General features: G+C 59.8%; 1 protein-coding gene across 1 annotated transcript in view; it reads left to right on the top strand.

Annotated features, from left to right (window-relative positions):
* ATP10A (ATPase phospholipid transporting 10A (putative)) overlaps window positions 1-860 on the top strand; it is a 42,791-nt gene extending 41,931 nt beyond the window's left edge. Inside the window, exon 16 of the mRNA XM_036232073.1 lies at window positions 8-860. Within this exon, the coding sequence (XP_036087966.1) occupies window positions 8-136 (129 nt within the window). The 3' untranslated portion in view covers window positions 137-860. The remainder of the gene's footprint in view (window positions 1-7) is intronic.
* The last annotated feature ends 12,878 nt before the right edge of the window (window positions 861-13,738 follow it).

The following is a 13,738-nucleotide window of genomic DNA, read 5'->3' as shown; positions in this document are numbered from 1 at the left end:
TCCCCAGGGGCGGGCTCTCCCTAACCTCTCCTGTCCCTGTGCCCCGGCCGTCAGATGGCCTCTGTCGAGGACGGGGACCCTGACTGGTGGTGTCTGGCTCCAGGTTCGTGCCTGGCAATGGGGGTGTAGGGGGTGACTGCGAGGAAGGGCAGTGGACGGATGAGGGGGTCAAAGAGATGTGGAGCCCCCGAGCCTCCCAGTGCCACCAGGGGGCGCTGTGGGCGCGGCGTCTGCCTCGAATCCCTGACGCGGGGCTCAGAAAGCAGGCGTTGTGAGGTGTCGGGCTTCTCTGTCATGTGTATGTAACGAGTGACATTATTCTGCACAGAAAAGACATCAAGCGTGGGCTACTCTTTTCTGGATTTTATTCAGATAGAGGGAATCAATTAAAAGTTGAAAGCGGCCTCGCACGTTTGTGATGATCCCCTGGAGACAGGCAGACGCTTATATTTCCCCTGACATTTCCTTTGATTTACTTTTCCAAATAGAGCAATTCGTAACAGGGCGGGTTCCGAGGTATTCTGGGCACAGAAGGCATCACTTTGATGGCCTTTGTCTGGCCCCAGGAGCACGAGGCTCACAGAGGTGAAGGGACCTGTCCAGCCCCGTCACTGTCCCCGTCCGTGGAGGACACGTGCTGTCCCCACTCCGGGAACGGGGCGCCCGGCGGCCAGCAGAGCCGGAGCCTGGCCTCGCCTACCCCAGAACGCGCCTCGCAGGACGCCCGCCGTCCCGGCCGCGCGCGTCGAGCTCGAGCTCGCTGCGGGGAGCCCGGGCAGAGCCGCGGGCACTGCTCGCGCCCCCGCATTTTTCTAGACTCCACAGTCTCACGTGTTTGAAATTGCGACCGTGGCCTGGAACCTGGGGCCTGTTGGGGGCGGGGGGTGGGGCGGGGAGGCGTCGGGGTGTGGGGGCGGTGTCGGGGGTGGGGCGGGGAGGCGTCGGGGTGCGGGGGCGGTGTCACGGGGGGGGGAGGCGGGGAGGCATCGGGGTTGGGGGCGGTATCGGGGTTGGGGGCGGTGTGTGTGGGGGGGTGGGCCGCGGGCGGGCCGGCCTCGTGACGGAGCGCTCCCCGCCCCCACCCCGCAGGCGGTGATGGCCAGCGACTTCGCGGTGCCCCGGTTCCGGTTCCTGCAGCGGCTGCTGATCGTGCACGGGCACTGGTGCTACACGCGGCTCGCCAGCATGGCGCTCTACTTCTTCTACAAGAACACGGTGCGCGGCGCCGGGGCCTCGAAGGTGCTGCGCCTCGGGGGCAGGGCGTGTGCAGACCGGCAGGTGCAACGCTCCCCCGAGCGCCTCAGGGCGAGGGGCGGTCTGCGCGCGTAACGCGGCCGGCGGCCGTCCCTCGTCTGTCCGGCTGCCCCTCCTGCGCGCTCGGCCCTCTGTGGTCTCAGGCGAGGGGCTGAGGGGCAGACAGGCGACCCCCAGAGTGGACGGAGTCACGGGACAAGCGGGCTATGGTCGGCGGTCCGGCAGACAGAATGGGGGGCCTGTCGCACTGCGGCCCTGGTACCGAACGGCTTGTGTTGAGACACCCCACACTGGGCCGCGCGTGTGTCCCCTGGGCAGGGCGCAGGCTCAGTCCCGGCGGGAAGGGGCCACCAGCAGGGTCCCCCCCACAGTCTCACGTGCTGGCAGGACCGGCGCGCCCTCTACGGGGAGCGCAGTCTGTAGCCGGGGAGCGCAGTCTGAAGCCGACCCCTAGGGCCACGCCCGGGCTCTGTCCAGGGTCCTGATCCATCCCACGGCGCCCCTGACAGACCTGACTCTCAGTTCCTCATTACTGGGTCCTGGCAGCCCGGCCTCTGCCCCCGGCACGGGCACCACGGGCACCTCCGAGCCCCACCCACCTCTGGGGCAGAGGGGCATCCTGCCCAGCCTTGCTGGCCTGCCCCTGCCTGGCCTCTGACAGTGTGCGGGGGGCTGTCCCAGCAAGGGGACTCTAAAACGAGCTGGGGTAAGTGAGCACCCAGGGCGGTCCCACAGACCTGCCCCATGGGGTGCTGACGCTCCAATGAAGCCCAGAAACAGAGGCGTTTTGCTCATTTTACTTTATCATCGCACTCTGCAGTCTCCGGCTGGTCTGCCCGGCCGGGAGCACAGCTCTGCTCGTGCCCGGGGGGTGGGGAGCTTCCCGCCTGCCTGACCCCCTCCTGCCCCTCGCTCTCACCCATTACAGAGTGTCCGCTAGCAAAGGGCACCGCGGCTGAGGGCCGGTCGGGGCAGGTCTCAGCTGGCAGGTTGGATCCCGGAATTAATTCACACCAGGCTCTGCCTGCGACTCTGCTCTGTCGCCCGCCACCTCGCTGTGCAGCGGGCGCCGAGGCCCTGCGCGCAGCCGCAGGCCTTGAGGTCCCAGCCCCGGTGCGCGGGGGCGTTGCTCTCGCCCGCTGACTGCGCCCAGCGGTGGCGAGCCACTCGCCGTCTCTGGATTTCATTTTATCTGAAAACCAACGCACGCGCGGGAGTCGCGTTCCCTCCGTAATTCCCACCGAGAGCTCCCCAGACCGAGAGGAGGGCGTTCGATGTTTCCACTGTGGACGGGCAGAGTGGCTGCCCCGAGGGGCGCGGCCTGTCGTGGGGGGGTGGGGGGGCCGGGGCGGGGCTGCGGGGCTGCGGGGCAGGACGCAGGGCCTCAGGACGCAGGGCCTCCGCAGGCACACGAGACGTTCAGCTAACCACTCTGCCTCGCAGCGCGGTGGTCAATATTTTTAGGAGGAAGTTGGTCTTCCTTTCCAGCACAGAGCAGAGAAGCAGTTTCCATAGCAACGGATTTGAGAAGAAGGCTTTCTGGTACTCTTGGCAACTCCTGGCTTATCTAAACTCTCTTCCTCCACGTTCCGTGGACCCCGCGGGCTCATCGTGACTTAGTTGGCCAGGCCGCCGGTGGTGCCGGGAGGGGAGGGGGGAGTCCGCGCTGGCCGCTTTCCAGGGCAGAGGGGGAAGCTGCACACGTCGCAGACAGAAACAGGACTCGGAGGGAGGGTGACATCGTAGGTTACGTCAACAGCCTCCTTCCTGGTCGTCGGAACGGGCCAGTTTCAGGTCAGGAAACGGAAGCTCACAGAGGCCAGGTGACTTGGCAGGTCCAGGCCCCTACCCCCGGGAGCGTTCTAACATCTCTCTCGGGACAGCCCACGGCTCCAGGCCAAGGCCACGAGTGGCCGAACAAGCTGGTTTATGGAGGTAGACGGTGGCCAGAGTCAAGTCCTCTGACGCCCTGGACGTCAGCATGCTTCTCCCTAAGCGTGGTGGGCACACTGGCCCTGCGCGAGCCTCAGCCGAAGGGGACACCCAGGGCTGCCGGCAGAGCAGACGCGTGGGCACGCCCCGAGTGCGAGGCGCACGCCCGGCGTGCAAGGGCTCTGTAGCACTCCCGGGACAGGAGCATGCTGCTCCTCGCGAGGGCCCGTGGCTGAGTGCCATCAGCCCGCCCAGTTCCTGGGCAAGGACACTGAGCAGAGGGCTAAATGACCTGTGCCAGGCGCACGGTGAACACCTGTCTGAGTGCTTTGCGACTGCTAACCCACCATGACCCCCAGAAATGGGGGGCGGGGTGACCAACTCGCAGTGGGCAGGGGCCCGCCCACCCCTAACTCCTCCCACCGAGCATGTGCTCCAGGAGGCCAGGCCTGCCTGAGACCCCGCTGTCCAGGTCAGCGAAGGGGTGGGTGCGGTGGGGACCAGCTGAGTGCCCAAGGGGGCCCTGTGGGCACCAGCGACCCTGCCACCAAGCCCGCGTGCATCAGAGGGGGGCGGGGTCTGGGACGCAGCACCTGGAGGTTCGGTTCAGGGTCACAGAGGAGATCCTAGGGAGGCAGCCAAGATGGCTGGCCCGGGTGTGAGCAGCCCTGGACGCAGTGGGGCCTCTGCCGTGTCCATCAGTGACCTGTGGCGCTTCGGGCACAACGCCTCACGCTGCACGGGCTGGTGTGGGGGGGGGGGACGGGCAGGGCCAGGGGAGGGAGAGGCCGGGGCCCGGGCGCGGTGCCGGCCCCCAGGGCCGGGGCTGCGGCTGTGCCGGGGCGGCTCCGAGCGGCTTGTCCGCTTCCCTTTCTCGATTGCAGATGTTTGTGGGCCTCCTGTTCTGGTTCCAGTTTTACTGCGGCTTCTCCGCGTCCGCCATGATCGACCAGTGGTATCTGATCTTCTTTAACCTGCTCTTCTCGTCGCTTCCCCAGCTCGTGACTGGGGTGCTGGACAAGGACGTGCCGGCCGACGTGCTGCTGACCGAGCCGCAGTTCTACAAGAGCGGCCAGAACATGGAGGTGAGCCTCCCCGCCCCTCCCTCGCCCCTGCCTCGCCCCCCAACTCGCTGAGAGGCACGCGGAAGGCTGGCTTTAATGGCCGCCTGGGAGGAGCTGGTCATCAGCATGTCAATCCACGCGGCAGCCCAGATACAGAAGACCCACGAGTCCGTGTGGAGGACTCTGTCCTCGGTGCCCAGCTCTTCGATTTTAACATCAGATCATCCACGATGGAATTCGAAACCGTCACTTTTATGAAATGTTCTAGGGAGCCCACCCACAGGGGAAGGCAGCACCCGGACAAAGTTGGAGCAGAGGGACTCGGCCTGGGGAGTCCACCCCAAAATGTAGCCCCCCCAACTCTAGGGACGGGCACCCGTGTCGCCCCAGAGCCGGGGAAGGCTGACCTGCTGGTCTTGTGTCCCAGGAATACCGGCCCCGGACCTTCTGGTTGAACATGGCCGACGCCGCCTTCCAGAGCCTGGTCTGCTTCTTCATCCCTTACCTGGTAAGTCAGCAGCCGCGCGACTGTCCCGGTGGCGTCCCCAGTGACCCCAGACGCAGGACGCCGCTGTCTTGCAGGCCTACTATGACTCGAACACGGACGTGTTCACCTGGGGGACCCCCATCACTGCCATCGCGCTGCTCACCTTCCTGCTGCACCTGGGCATCGAAACCAAGACCTGGGTGAGAGCGGGGGGCGGGGCTTGCCCTGTGCGCATGCGGCCCGGGCCCCTCCCCGCCTGCACCGCGAGCCCCCGCGCCCCGCCTGCAGCCGCGCGCGTGCGCGGGTCCCCAAGTCCAGGCCGCCGCGCCGAGCCCCGTCCTCCCGACCCTCGGCGTAGCGCCCCGCGCAGGCGGCCGCGACGCGCTCAGTGGGGACAGCGGCCCTCCCGTCTCTGCCCGCAGACCTGGCTCAACTGGGCGGCCTGCGGCTTCAGCGTCCTCCTGTTCTTCGCCGTGGCGCTGATCTACAACGCGTCCTGCGCGACGTGCTACCCTCCGTCCAACCCCTACTGGACCATGCACACGCTCCTGGGCGACCCCGTGTTCTACCTGACTTGCCTGCTGGCGCCCGTCGCCGCCCTGCTGCCCAGGTGGGTGTCGCCGGGCCGCGCGCCGGGGGGCCGGGGACCGCTCCACGCAGCGGCGTCCGCAGGGCGCCCCCCGGCCGCGCTGACGCCGTGTCCGCTCTGTCCAGGCTGCTGTGCAAAGCTCTCCAGGGGACCCTCTTCCCCACCCCGCTTCAGCGCGGACGCCAGCTGGCCAAGAGGTCCCTCAGGAGACCCGGCACCCCCAGAGAGCCTCCGGGCCGCCCCCCGGGGGTGCTGAGGATGGAGCCGCTGGAGCAGAGCAGCGCCGAGGCCTCAGGGCCCCTGCCCCGGGACGGCGCCTGGCCGGAGGCCTGCCCGGCGGCGGCGGCGCGGGCGAGAGGCAGCAGCAGCGGCCGCACCGCGGCCCTGTCGTCCGTCTTCGGCCTGCCCGCGCTCGGCCCCTGGGGCTGGGTGCCCTCGCTGCCGCTGCTCGGTGGGCTGGGTGGTGCCCTGCAGCTCTCCCGAGGCGGCTTCCGGGCGCACAAGCGCGGCGGCGACTTCCTGCGCGGGCCGCCGCGGCCGCCCGCCGACTCCTTCTAGCGGCGCCTTCCGAGGGAGCCCCGGTGGCCCTGGGGCGGCGTCCTCAGCGCAGGTGTCGCTGTCGCTTATGCTCATTTGCACAGGGGATTACTGGTGAGATGTATTTTATATGTTTCCGAGGCTCGTGCAGGAAATGGAAGGTACCAAAAAAGAAAGTTTATTTTTTAAAAGTAGAGTATATTGAAAAAGAATCAGAGCTTTAACAATAAAGGTTTAAAGAGAGACACTAGCAGTTTATTTTTTCACCTGGCGTTGGAAGAAGTGCAGCGTGGGTTCCGTGCACCCTGCGTGACCTCTGGCTCCCCCGTGTGGGAGTGCGCGGCTGAAAACGCGGACATCCGGGCGTCGGGGCAGGGGCTGAGACCCCCCACCAGCGTCTGTGTCGTGGGGCCCCCAGCATGGGAGGGCAGGGGCGCCACTTGACCCCGTGTCCTCAGCCACCCGGTGCTACGTGGGCACGTCATGCGGTCACCTTGTGGGTCTGACATGCTTCCCGTCCAAACCCAAACAAGCCATCAATAACCCGCAGTGTGTGAAGGGAGCGTGTGCCTTGCCGCTGCTGTGCCAAGCTGTGAACACGTGACCTAACGCGGCGTGTTCTGAGAACCGGGGACACTTCCTCAGGGTGAGCCCTTGCAGACGCCATGCAGGAAACAGCTGGGTGACACGTGTCATGATTTATGACAGAGCCGGCACTGACTACACTGCGATGCTGTTTCAAGGACAGACGAAGAGGCTAATGCCACGGAAAAGAAAGCCTAGAAACGAAGCAACGCAGGAACTTGGTGCAGCGAACCATGAGGGGAAAGGGTAGAATTTTCAACAAAGGGGCTGGGCGAATTGTATATCCTCTTGAGGAAAACAGAGTTGACTCCCTTACAAAAAATTCAAGCTCAGAGAGACTAGATCTAGATGGAAAAGGCGAAATAAGGATGTGGTTCCGTAGTGAAGCGGTTACCACACCTGCTTTACATGCGGGAGGTCCTGGGTCCACGCCCCCGTGGAGCCCCGGCCCATGGTCTCCGGCTACGCCACCCTGGATACCGATGTCAGATCTCAGAAGCTAAGCAGGGTCAGGCCTGGTTAGTGCTGGATGGGAGACCACCCAGGAAGACCAGGTGCTGTGGGCATAAACAATAATAAATTTTAAAGAAATAAATAAAAGATAAAGCAAGACAATAAATCTTCAAGAAAGTAATCAAGGATAATATTTTCATGACTTTGGGGCCAAGGAAGGATTTCTTAAATAGGACAGAGAAAGGGCTGAACCATACAGGAAAAGGTAGTTTGAACAAAATTTGATTTATGAATGACCCTCTAAAGACACCAGTGTAAGAGTGCACAAGCAGGCCACACACTGAGAGGAGACACCTGCGACTCACGTGACCGACAAGAGTCACGTCCAGAACATCGAAGCATTCCTAACAAATCAATGAGAAAAAGAGGACGCAACTGAAAATGGAAAAGCGATTCAAGCAGTATTTCCCCAAATAGTTATTGTTCTAAATGGACGACATATGAAAAGGTTCTCAGCCCTGTTAGTAACATGGGAAATGTAAATTCATTAAAAAAAAGGGCCAATCACAAGTGTTGGTGACAATGCACAGCATAAATTTCTATGTTTGGAAACTGGCATCATTTCAGGAGTGAGAAAGAAGCATTTACTATGACCAGGGTGACCATCGGGAGCTCCCGCCAGACGGGCAGCAGGACAGTGGGCCTGCGGCGGGCTGTTCCCGGCAGACCAGGGTGCTCTCCCCCCCGCCCCAGCAAAGCCGCACCGAGACGCAGGCTCACGGAGGCGCAGCACATGTAAAAGCCCCCGAGCAGGAGCAACCCCAGTGCCCATCCGCCTGGGGGGTGTGCATAAATCCTGTACACGTCCACTGAAGTGTACACACGGGAGTGTGTGCCTGAAACGACAGCACAGGGAGGAATAAGTGCACCCGACCTACGTGCAACAGCAAAATGCATCTCTCGCAGTGTTGACGGGAAAAAAGACACCGAAAGCTGCATACCGTGTAATTTCAGGCAATTCGAACCACGACGCTCGCCCGACTGCTGCTGCGGTGAGCTGCGCACAGTGGGGTTCGGCTGCAGATGCTCGAAATGTTCGTCGCATTTACTACCATGGTGAAAAAACAAGACTGGAAGCAAGTTCAAAGTGCAGTCATACGAAATGGACACCGTCTACGATATAGTGACGTGGGGCGGCGGGGGGAGGTCCTGAGCCGGCCTCCCCTGCAGTTCCAGTCAGCACAGCATATACGTTTAACACACAAAAGCTTGGAAAAAGGATAATTAAAATGAGTCACATTTGAGTCAGGAGATTGACGATGATTCATTTTTATAATTTGACACTTCCTGTAATCCTATTATATTGATTTTTACAGTATAATAAACATGGAAGACTTATTGCTTTATTGAGAGATCTCACCGTAAGAGTCTTTCGATAATAAGCTCCCTATTTGCAAAATAATTGGAAATACTTAAATTAAAAAACAGTATTCAGGGTGTCTATACATCACCTGTGGTAAGGGGAATCGGTCCCCTGTTGAGCTTAATGAAGAAAGAACCCGATGACAGTGACATCTTGGTCCCCGCACCCTTCACTGCTCGTGCCAGGGCTTAAAGACCTTGTTGGGGATTCGGGGGGTGGGGCAGGGAAGGGAAGCACCTGCTTTTCTTGGCACGGCCTGCTCTCTATTTTTGGTGCTGGAGAAAGGACCGGGGACTGTATCATCTGGGACCTACACAGAGAAGAATGTGCCTTTCTTGCCAGCAATGGAGCTGGCGAATGTCCTTTACGCATGCTAGCCCGAAAGAAAAAGTCCTCTCTCATGTCCACTCATGCTCAGACCACAGTGCGGGCTGCAGAGGGACAAGAGGACGCTGCAGACGGGTCAGCAGCAGAGCCGGTGTGGCCGCTGCCACTGCTTCCCACGGCGGGAGAGGCGGACACGTCCCCACAGCCCGCACGCTCCGTGCGACCGGCCTCAGTGGCTTCTGCTGACTTGCGCCGTGGCTGCTGGCGGAGGGCAGAGCCCGGGCACTCACCGGCCAGCACGCCCGCGCAACGCCCACTGGCAGCTCCTTCCCAGCAGCCGGAGGCAAGACCACGGGCCGCGCGGGCCAAGTCCGGGAGCCTCAGGCCTTTCAAGACGCCCGGGGAGAACGGCGGTGGCCTGATGGCGGCAGCCCCGTCCCTCACTAACTCTGTAGGAGTCGGTTCCGTGGACATCAGAGCGCCTGCGGTGCAGGGCGGTGCGGGGAAGGCGCAGAGCGGCCGCGTGCGTGGCCCGGGGCCACAGTCCTCTCCGGCTGCCCGGCCCCGTGAAGACGCGTCGTCTCTGCTCAGCAAAGGGTCGTGAAACTCACGGCACGAAAGCACTAAAAGGCTACGCGGCACTTACTGCGGGACAAGCAAAGATGCTTTTAAGCCGTGCTTCCTGCAGAAGGGACCAGAACGCACAGCCGGAGAGGGGCTGCGGGGCCCTGGCAGCTCTGCTTTGAGGGTTCTGAGGAACCCCCATGCTGGTCCCCACGGGGCCTGAAAGAGCTACCACAGCCGAGAAGTGGCAACAACCCAAATGCCCCCGACACCTGCACAATGACAGGATCAAGAAAATGTGCACACACGTGCAGTGGCGTGTCCAGAGGAGCCCGCGGCATGCGACAACACAGATGGCCCTCGGTCGTCACGCTCAGTGGAACGAGCCGGTCACAGAGGCAGTGTGCGCGGTCCCACTCACGCGGCGTATGGGGAAGCGGCAGGTCCACGCCCCGGGGAGCGGCACGGTGCTGGCCAGGGACGAACGCATGGTAGGCTCCGTTGCGCCAACGAGCAGGCCCAGAGGCCCGTGGGCAGCACCGCCTGCGGCCACGCGGACGCTCCGCAGTGCCGGGCGCACGGGGCGGCCCCCACCTGGCAGCTCTCGACGGGGAACACACCATCTAGAGGGAGGGAGGGCGGGAGGGAAGAGGGGGCCTGCGCGGAGGGCCTGCGGGTTCCCAGGGAGAAGCCTGGGGGCCGTCTGGGGACAGCGCCCGTGGCTGCGTGCGCCGTGGGCCCAGGCACGGGGATGGCCGCGGGACTCCCTGGCAGGCGGGAGGGGAGCTGGCATCCTGAGTCCCCTCTGGGGCACAAACGCCGAGTGACCCCCAAGTCCCGTGGACCTTAAGTTGGAGGAATCGCAAAGAACATCAGAGTTTATCTGGAGAGAATGGAAAAGAAACGTCTTCGCCAGACTTCTCCGCCAGCTGAGGCCGGGCTGCCCCGCGGGCTCTCTCCTGCATGGCCTGCTCCGCCTGCGGAGCCGGACGCTTCCTCACAAGTCACTGTCGGCAACATCTGTCTGTCCTACTGGTCCCCTGGCCACCAATAAACACCGACCTGCAAAGGAACAGGGCACATGCATCTGCTCCAATCCCGCTCCGAATCCTCACCAGCGAGCTCCATGTGTCCATGCAACCTTCCAGAACCTTCGCTTCTAAAGTGTAGACCCAGGCCCAGAATAAGCCAGGAACCGCTCAGGACCAGGGCTTCTCAAGCCGCCACTGGCCCCAGTGTGTGGAATTTAATCTCCAGCAACCTGAGAAGCTGCTGGAGCCAGGTGCCCTCGGTGGCTTCCTCGTGGCACATGAGACATGAGGCAGAGGTACACGCCCCCTCCCCCCCCCCCCCCCCCCCCCCACCCCCGCCGCCCCTCACAGCTGTTTGCTGGGACCTGAGTCCTCGGAGACACGCCCTGCACAGAGGCAGCCTCGATCTCGGACTGGGGGGCAGACAAGTCCCCGAGCGACCTGTGGCATCCGCGGCGCTGGCAAGCAGAGGGACTGGTGCTCCCAGGGTGTTTACATGGCAAACAGCCTGGGGGACAGGGGCGGGGCGAGGGGCGACTGTCTAGGGCCATAAGGGCGCCCGCCCGCAGGTGCAGAAGGGTCCCTACCCAGAACGGGGGCCTCGCGCATGCGCTCCGAGGAGCGGACGTGAGCCCCGGAGACCGATGCCCCCTGAACGTGGACTGCAGAAGACGCGCCCTGCGCCCCCCAGGAAACCTGCCCGGGCCGGCCGTGCGCGGCCCGCCCTTCCGCTCGCCCCGCCCCCGCTTGGCCTAGCGCTGTCCATTTCCCTCGACGCTGCGCCCTTTAATCCCACAGGTTTCTTTATGTTGCATTTTTACTTCCATTCGATTCAATGCATATTTTAAAATTTTCCACGAGACTTCCCTTTCAATGCAGGGACCACGGAGGGCTGTGTTCAGAGATTTTTCTGGTACTCTATCTTTCCCACTATCTCTAGTTGGTTGCTGGTGGTTACAAAACACTCTATATGATTTCCTTTCCTTTAAATTTGTTAAGGTTTATTTTATTTCGCAAGATGTCATCTCTCTTGGTATATGTTCCATGGGCAATCGAAAATCATATAAATTCTGCTATTCTGAGGTGGAGCGTGCTATAAATACCTGCTATATCCTGTTGGTTGAGGATTTTGTTGAGCTCTCTTCTATCCTACCCAACTTTATACCTAGTTGTTACATCAACTGCTAAGAGAGGAGTGTGAAATCCCTCCGAATACGTGTGAGCTTTTCCTTTCACTTCTCCTTTGCATGTTTTACAGCTCTGTTTGGTACTACGATTGCTATGTCTTCATGGCGGATTGAACTTATTATTATGTAATATTCTTCTCTGTCCTTGGTAACAGTCTCCGTTCTGACATCCACTTTATCTGATACTAACGGAGCTATTCTTGTTTTTCTTCGACAAATGTTTTCATGATATATCTTATTCCATCTTTTTACTTTCAAACTGCTTATATTCTTACATGTTTAAAATGAGTTTCTTATAGACAGTAGAGCTAGTTCATTTTTCAACCCACTTTGAATTGGTATATTTAGACCACTTACATTTAATCTCTGCTTTTGAACTAGTATACTTAGATCCCTTAAATTTTAATGCTATGATTTACGTTAGGCTTAAGCCTGCCATGTTTTAATTTTTTTGTCTGTTTTCTCTACTTTGCATTTTTGTTTTTTCTGCTTTTCTGTGATTTGAACTTTTTTTAGAACTTCATTTTTATTTGTTTTTTAGTCACCTTTGCAGAATTTTTAAATGCTTGCCCTAGATGCTGCATTACGTATACACATCGGTCACCAGTGTTGACATTTTGCCAGCTCGTATGAGACGTGGAGAATTTTTACCCCTTTCTCCCCCCGTGCCCTCCTCCATTTATATGCATACGTACATAAGAATCACGTCGGACAGTGCTCTAAGTTTTACGTCAACTACTAAACAGTCCAGAAAAAAACAAGACTCTCATGTACGTCCATGTCATCGACTACGGGGCTCTCACTCCCTCACGTTCCCAGAGTCCCTCACCGTGCCCCTTCTGTTCGGCCATTATTTTAGTGCCCCTGCTGGCAGCACACTTAGCTGCTACATCTGAAAGTGTTTTCGTTTCTTCTTCATTCCTGTAGCATATCCGTCACTGGGTGCAGGATTTTAGGTTGACAGATTTTTGCTCTCAGCGCGGGAACGTGTTGCGACATGTCTTCCGGCCTCCCTGATCTCTAATGAGAAATCTGCTGTCATCTGAGCTGCTTCTCCCTGTAGATATCATTTCTCTGTTGCTGCTTTTTAAAGATCGTTTTTTCTATTTAGCTTCTATTTTTTGCTATATGTGTCTTAGTGTGAGCGTCTTTGATTTTACCCTTTTTTGGAATCCTCCCAGCTTCCTGAATCTGTAGGTTACGTCTATTTCCAGATTCGGGAAGTTTTCGACCGTTATTTCTGCTATTCCTTTTTCAGTCCCTGCCCTCTTTTTCCTCTGGGACTCCGATGACACAAGTGTTAGATCTTGTCTTATAGTCCCTTAGGTCCCTGATACTTTTTTTTTTTTCCTATTTTCTCTTTTTTTCATACTGGGTAATTTCAGTTCTATTCCAAGTCATTGGTTCCTCCCTCCCTCTTCTCCATTCTGTTGTTGAGCTCATCCATTGAATGTTTTCTCATTCATTTTTTCTGCTCTAACTTTTTTATGTGGTTCTCCTCCATAGCTTCTAGTTTTTTGTGAGATCTTCTACTTTTGCTTGTTTCAAGCCAGGCGAACCTGCTCACCACAACACCTGTATGACGGCTGTTTCGAAGCCCCCATCGGACGATCGCGGCACGTCCTGGCATCACCTGGGCGGCTGTGTTCTCACCCAGTCTGAGACCTTCCTGGCTCTTGGTCTGACGAGTGGGTGGTTTTGAGCTGGCTGCTACGAGGCCGTGGGTCCTGCGTCGGCCCTTTTGGGTGGCAGCGACCCGTGTGGCAGGTGTGCGGGCAGAGCTGTCTCAGTCCGGTGGGTCTTGAGCATGAGGAGCTGCCGCAGGCGGAGGCGGAGAATGCGGGGCCGGCTCTGTCTGCTGGGTGTGCTCCCCACGCTGGGCTCCACACTCTGGGTCCCCTCCCTCCATTGCTAACGAGGCACTAGACCTGTTATGGTCGGAACGCAGGTCCCAGGCACCGGGGACGACGATCACGTGAGGGCCGAGGCGGCACCCGCTCTCCTAGGTGCAAGGCGAAGGGGAGGTCGCTGGCTCCTCTTTACAGATCTTGTCCTCACAGAAAGTCCTTAAAGAAAACCACTGTTTATCTCCAAAAGAAAAAGCCACCTGCCACCTGCACTGTTCACTTTCCTGTACACTAAGTCGCACTGGGATGAATGTGCCACGTGAGGAAAAAACAGCCCGATGCAGCTGGTGTGGCCACGTGCCGGCCACAGCGCCACGGCCTCCACGCCCGGAGCGAGGGACAGAGACGCGGGTCGACCCCTCAGAGCCAAGCCGGAGCGAGTGGGGGGCGCGGGTGAG

The sequence above is a fragment of the Rousettus aegyptiacus genome, unplaced genomic scaffold (genome assembly GCF_014176215.1).
Source record: "Rousettus aegyptiacus isolate mRouAeg1 unplaced genomic scaffold, mRouAeg1.p scaffold_m13_p_14, whole genome shotgun sequence".
NCBI lineage: Eukaryota > Metazoa > Chordata > Mammalia > Chiroptera > Pteropodidae > Rousettus > Rousettus aegyptiacus.
Note: the sequence above shows the minus strand (reverse complement) of the source record. Positions and strands in the feature narration are given on the sequence as shown.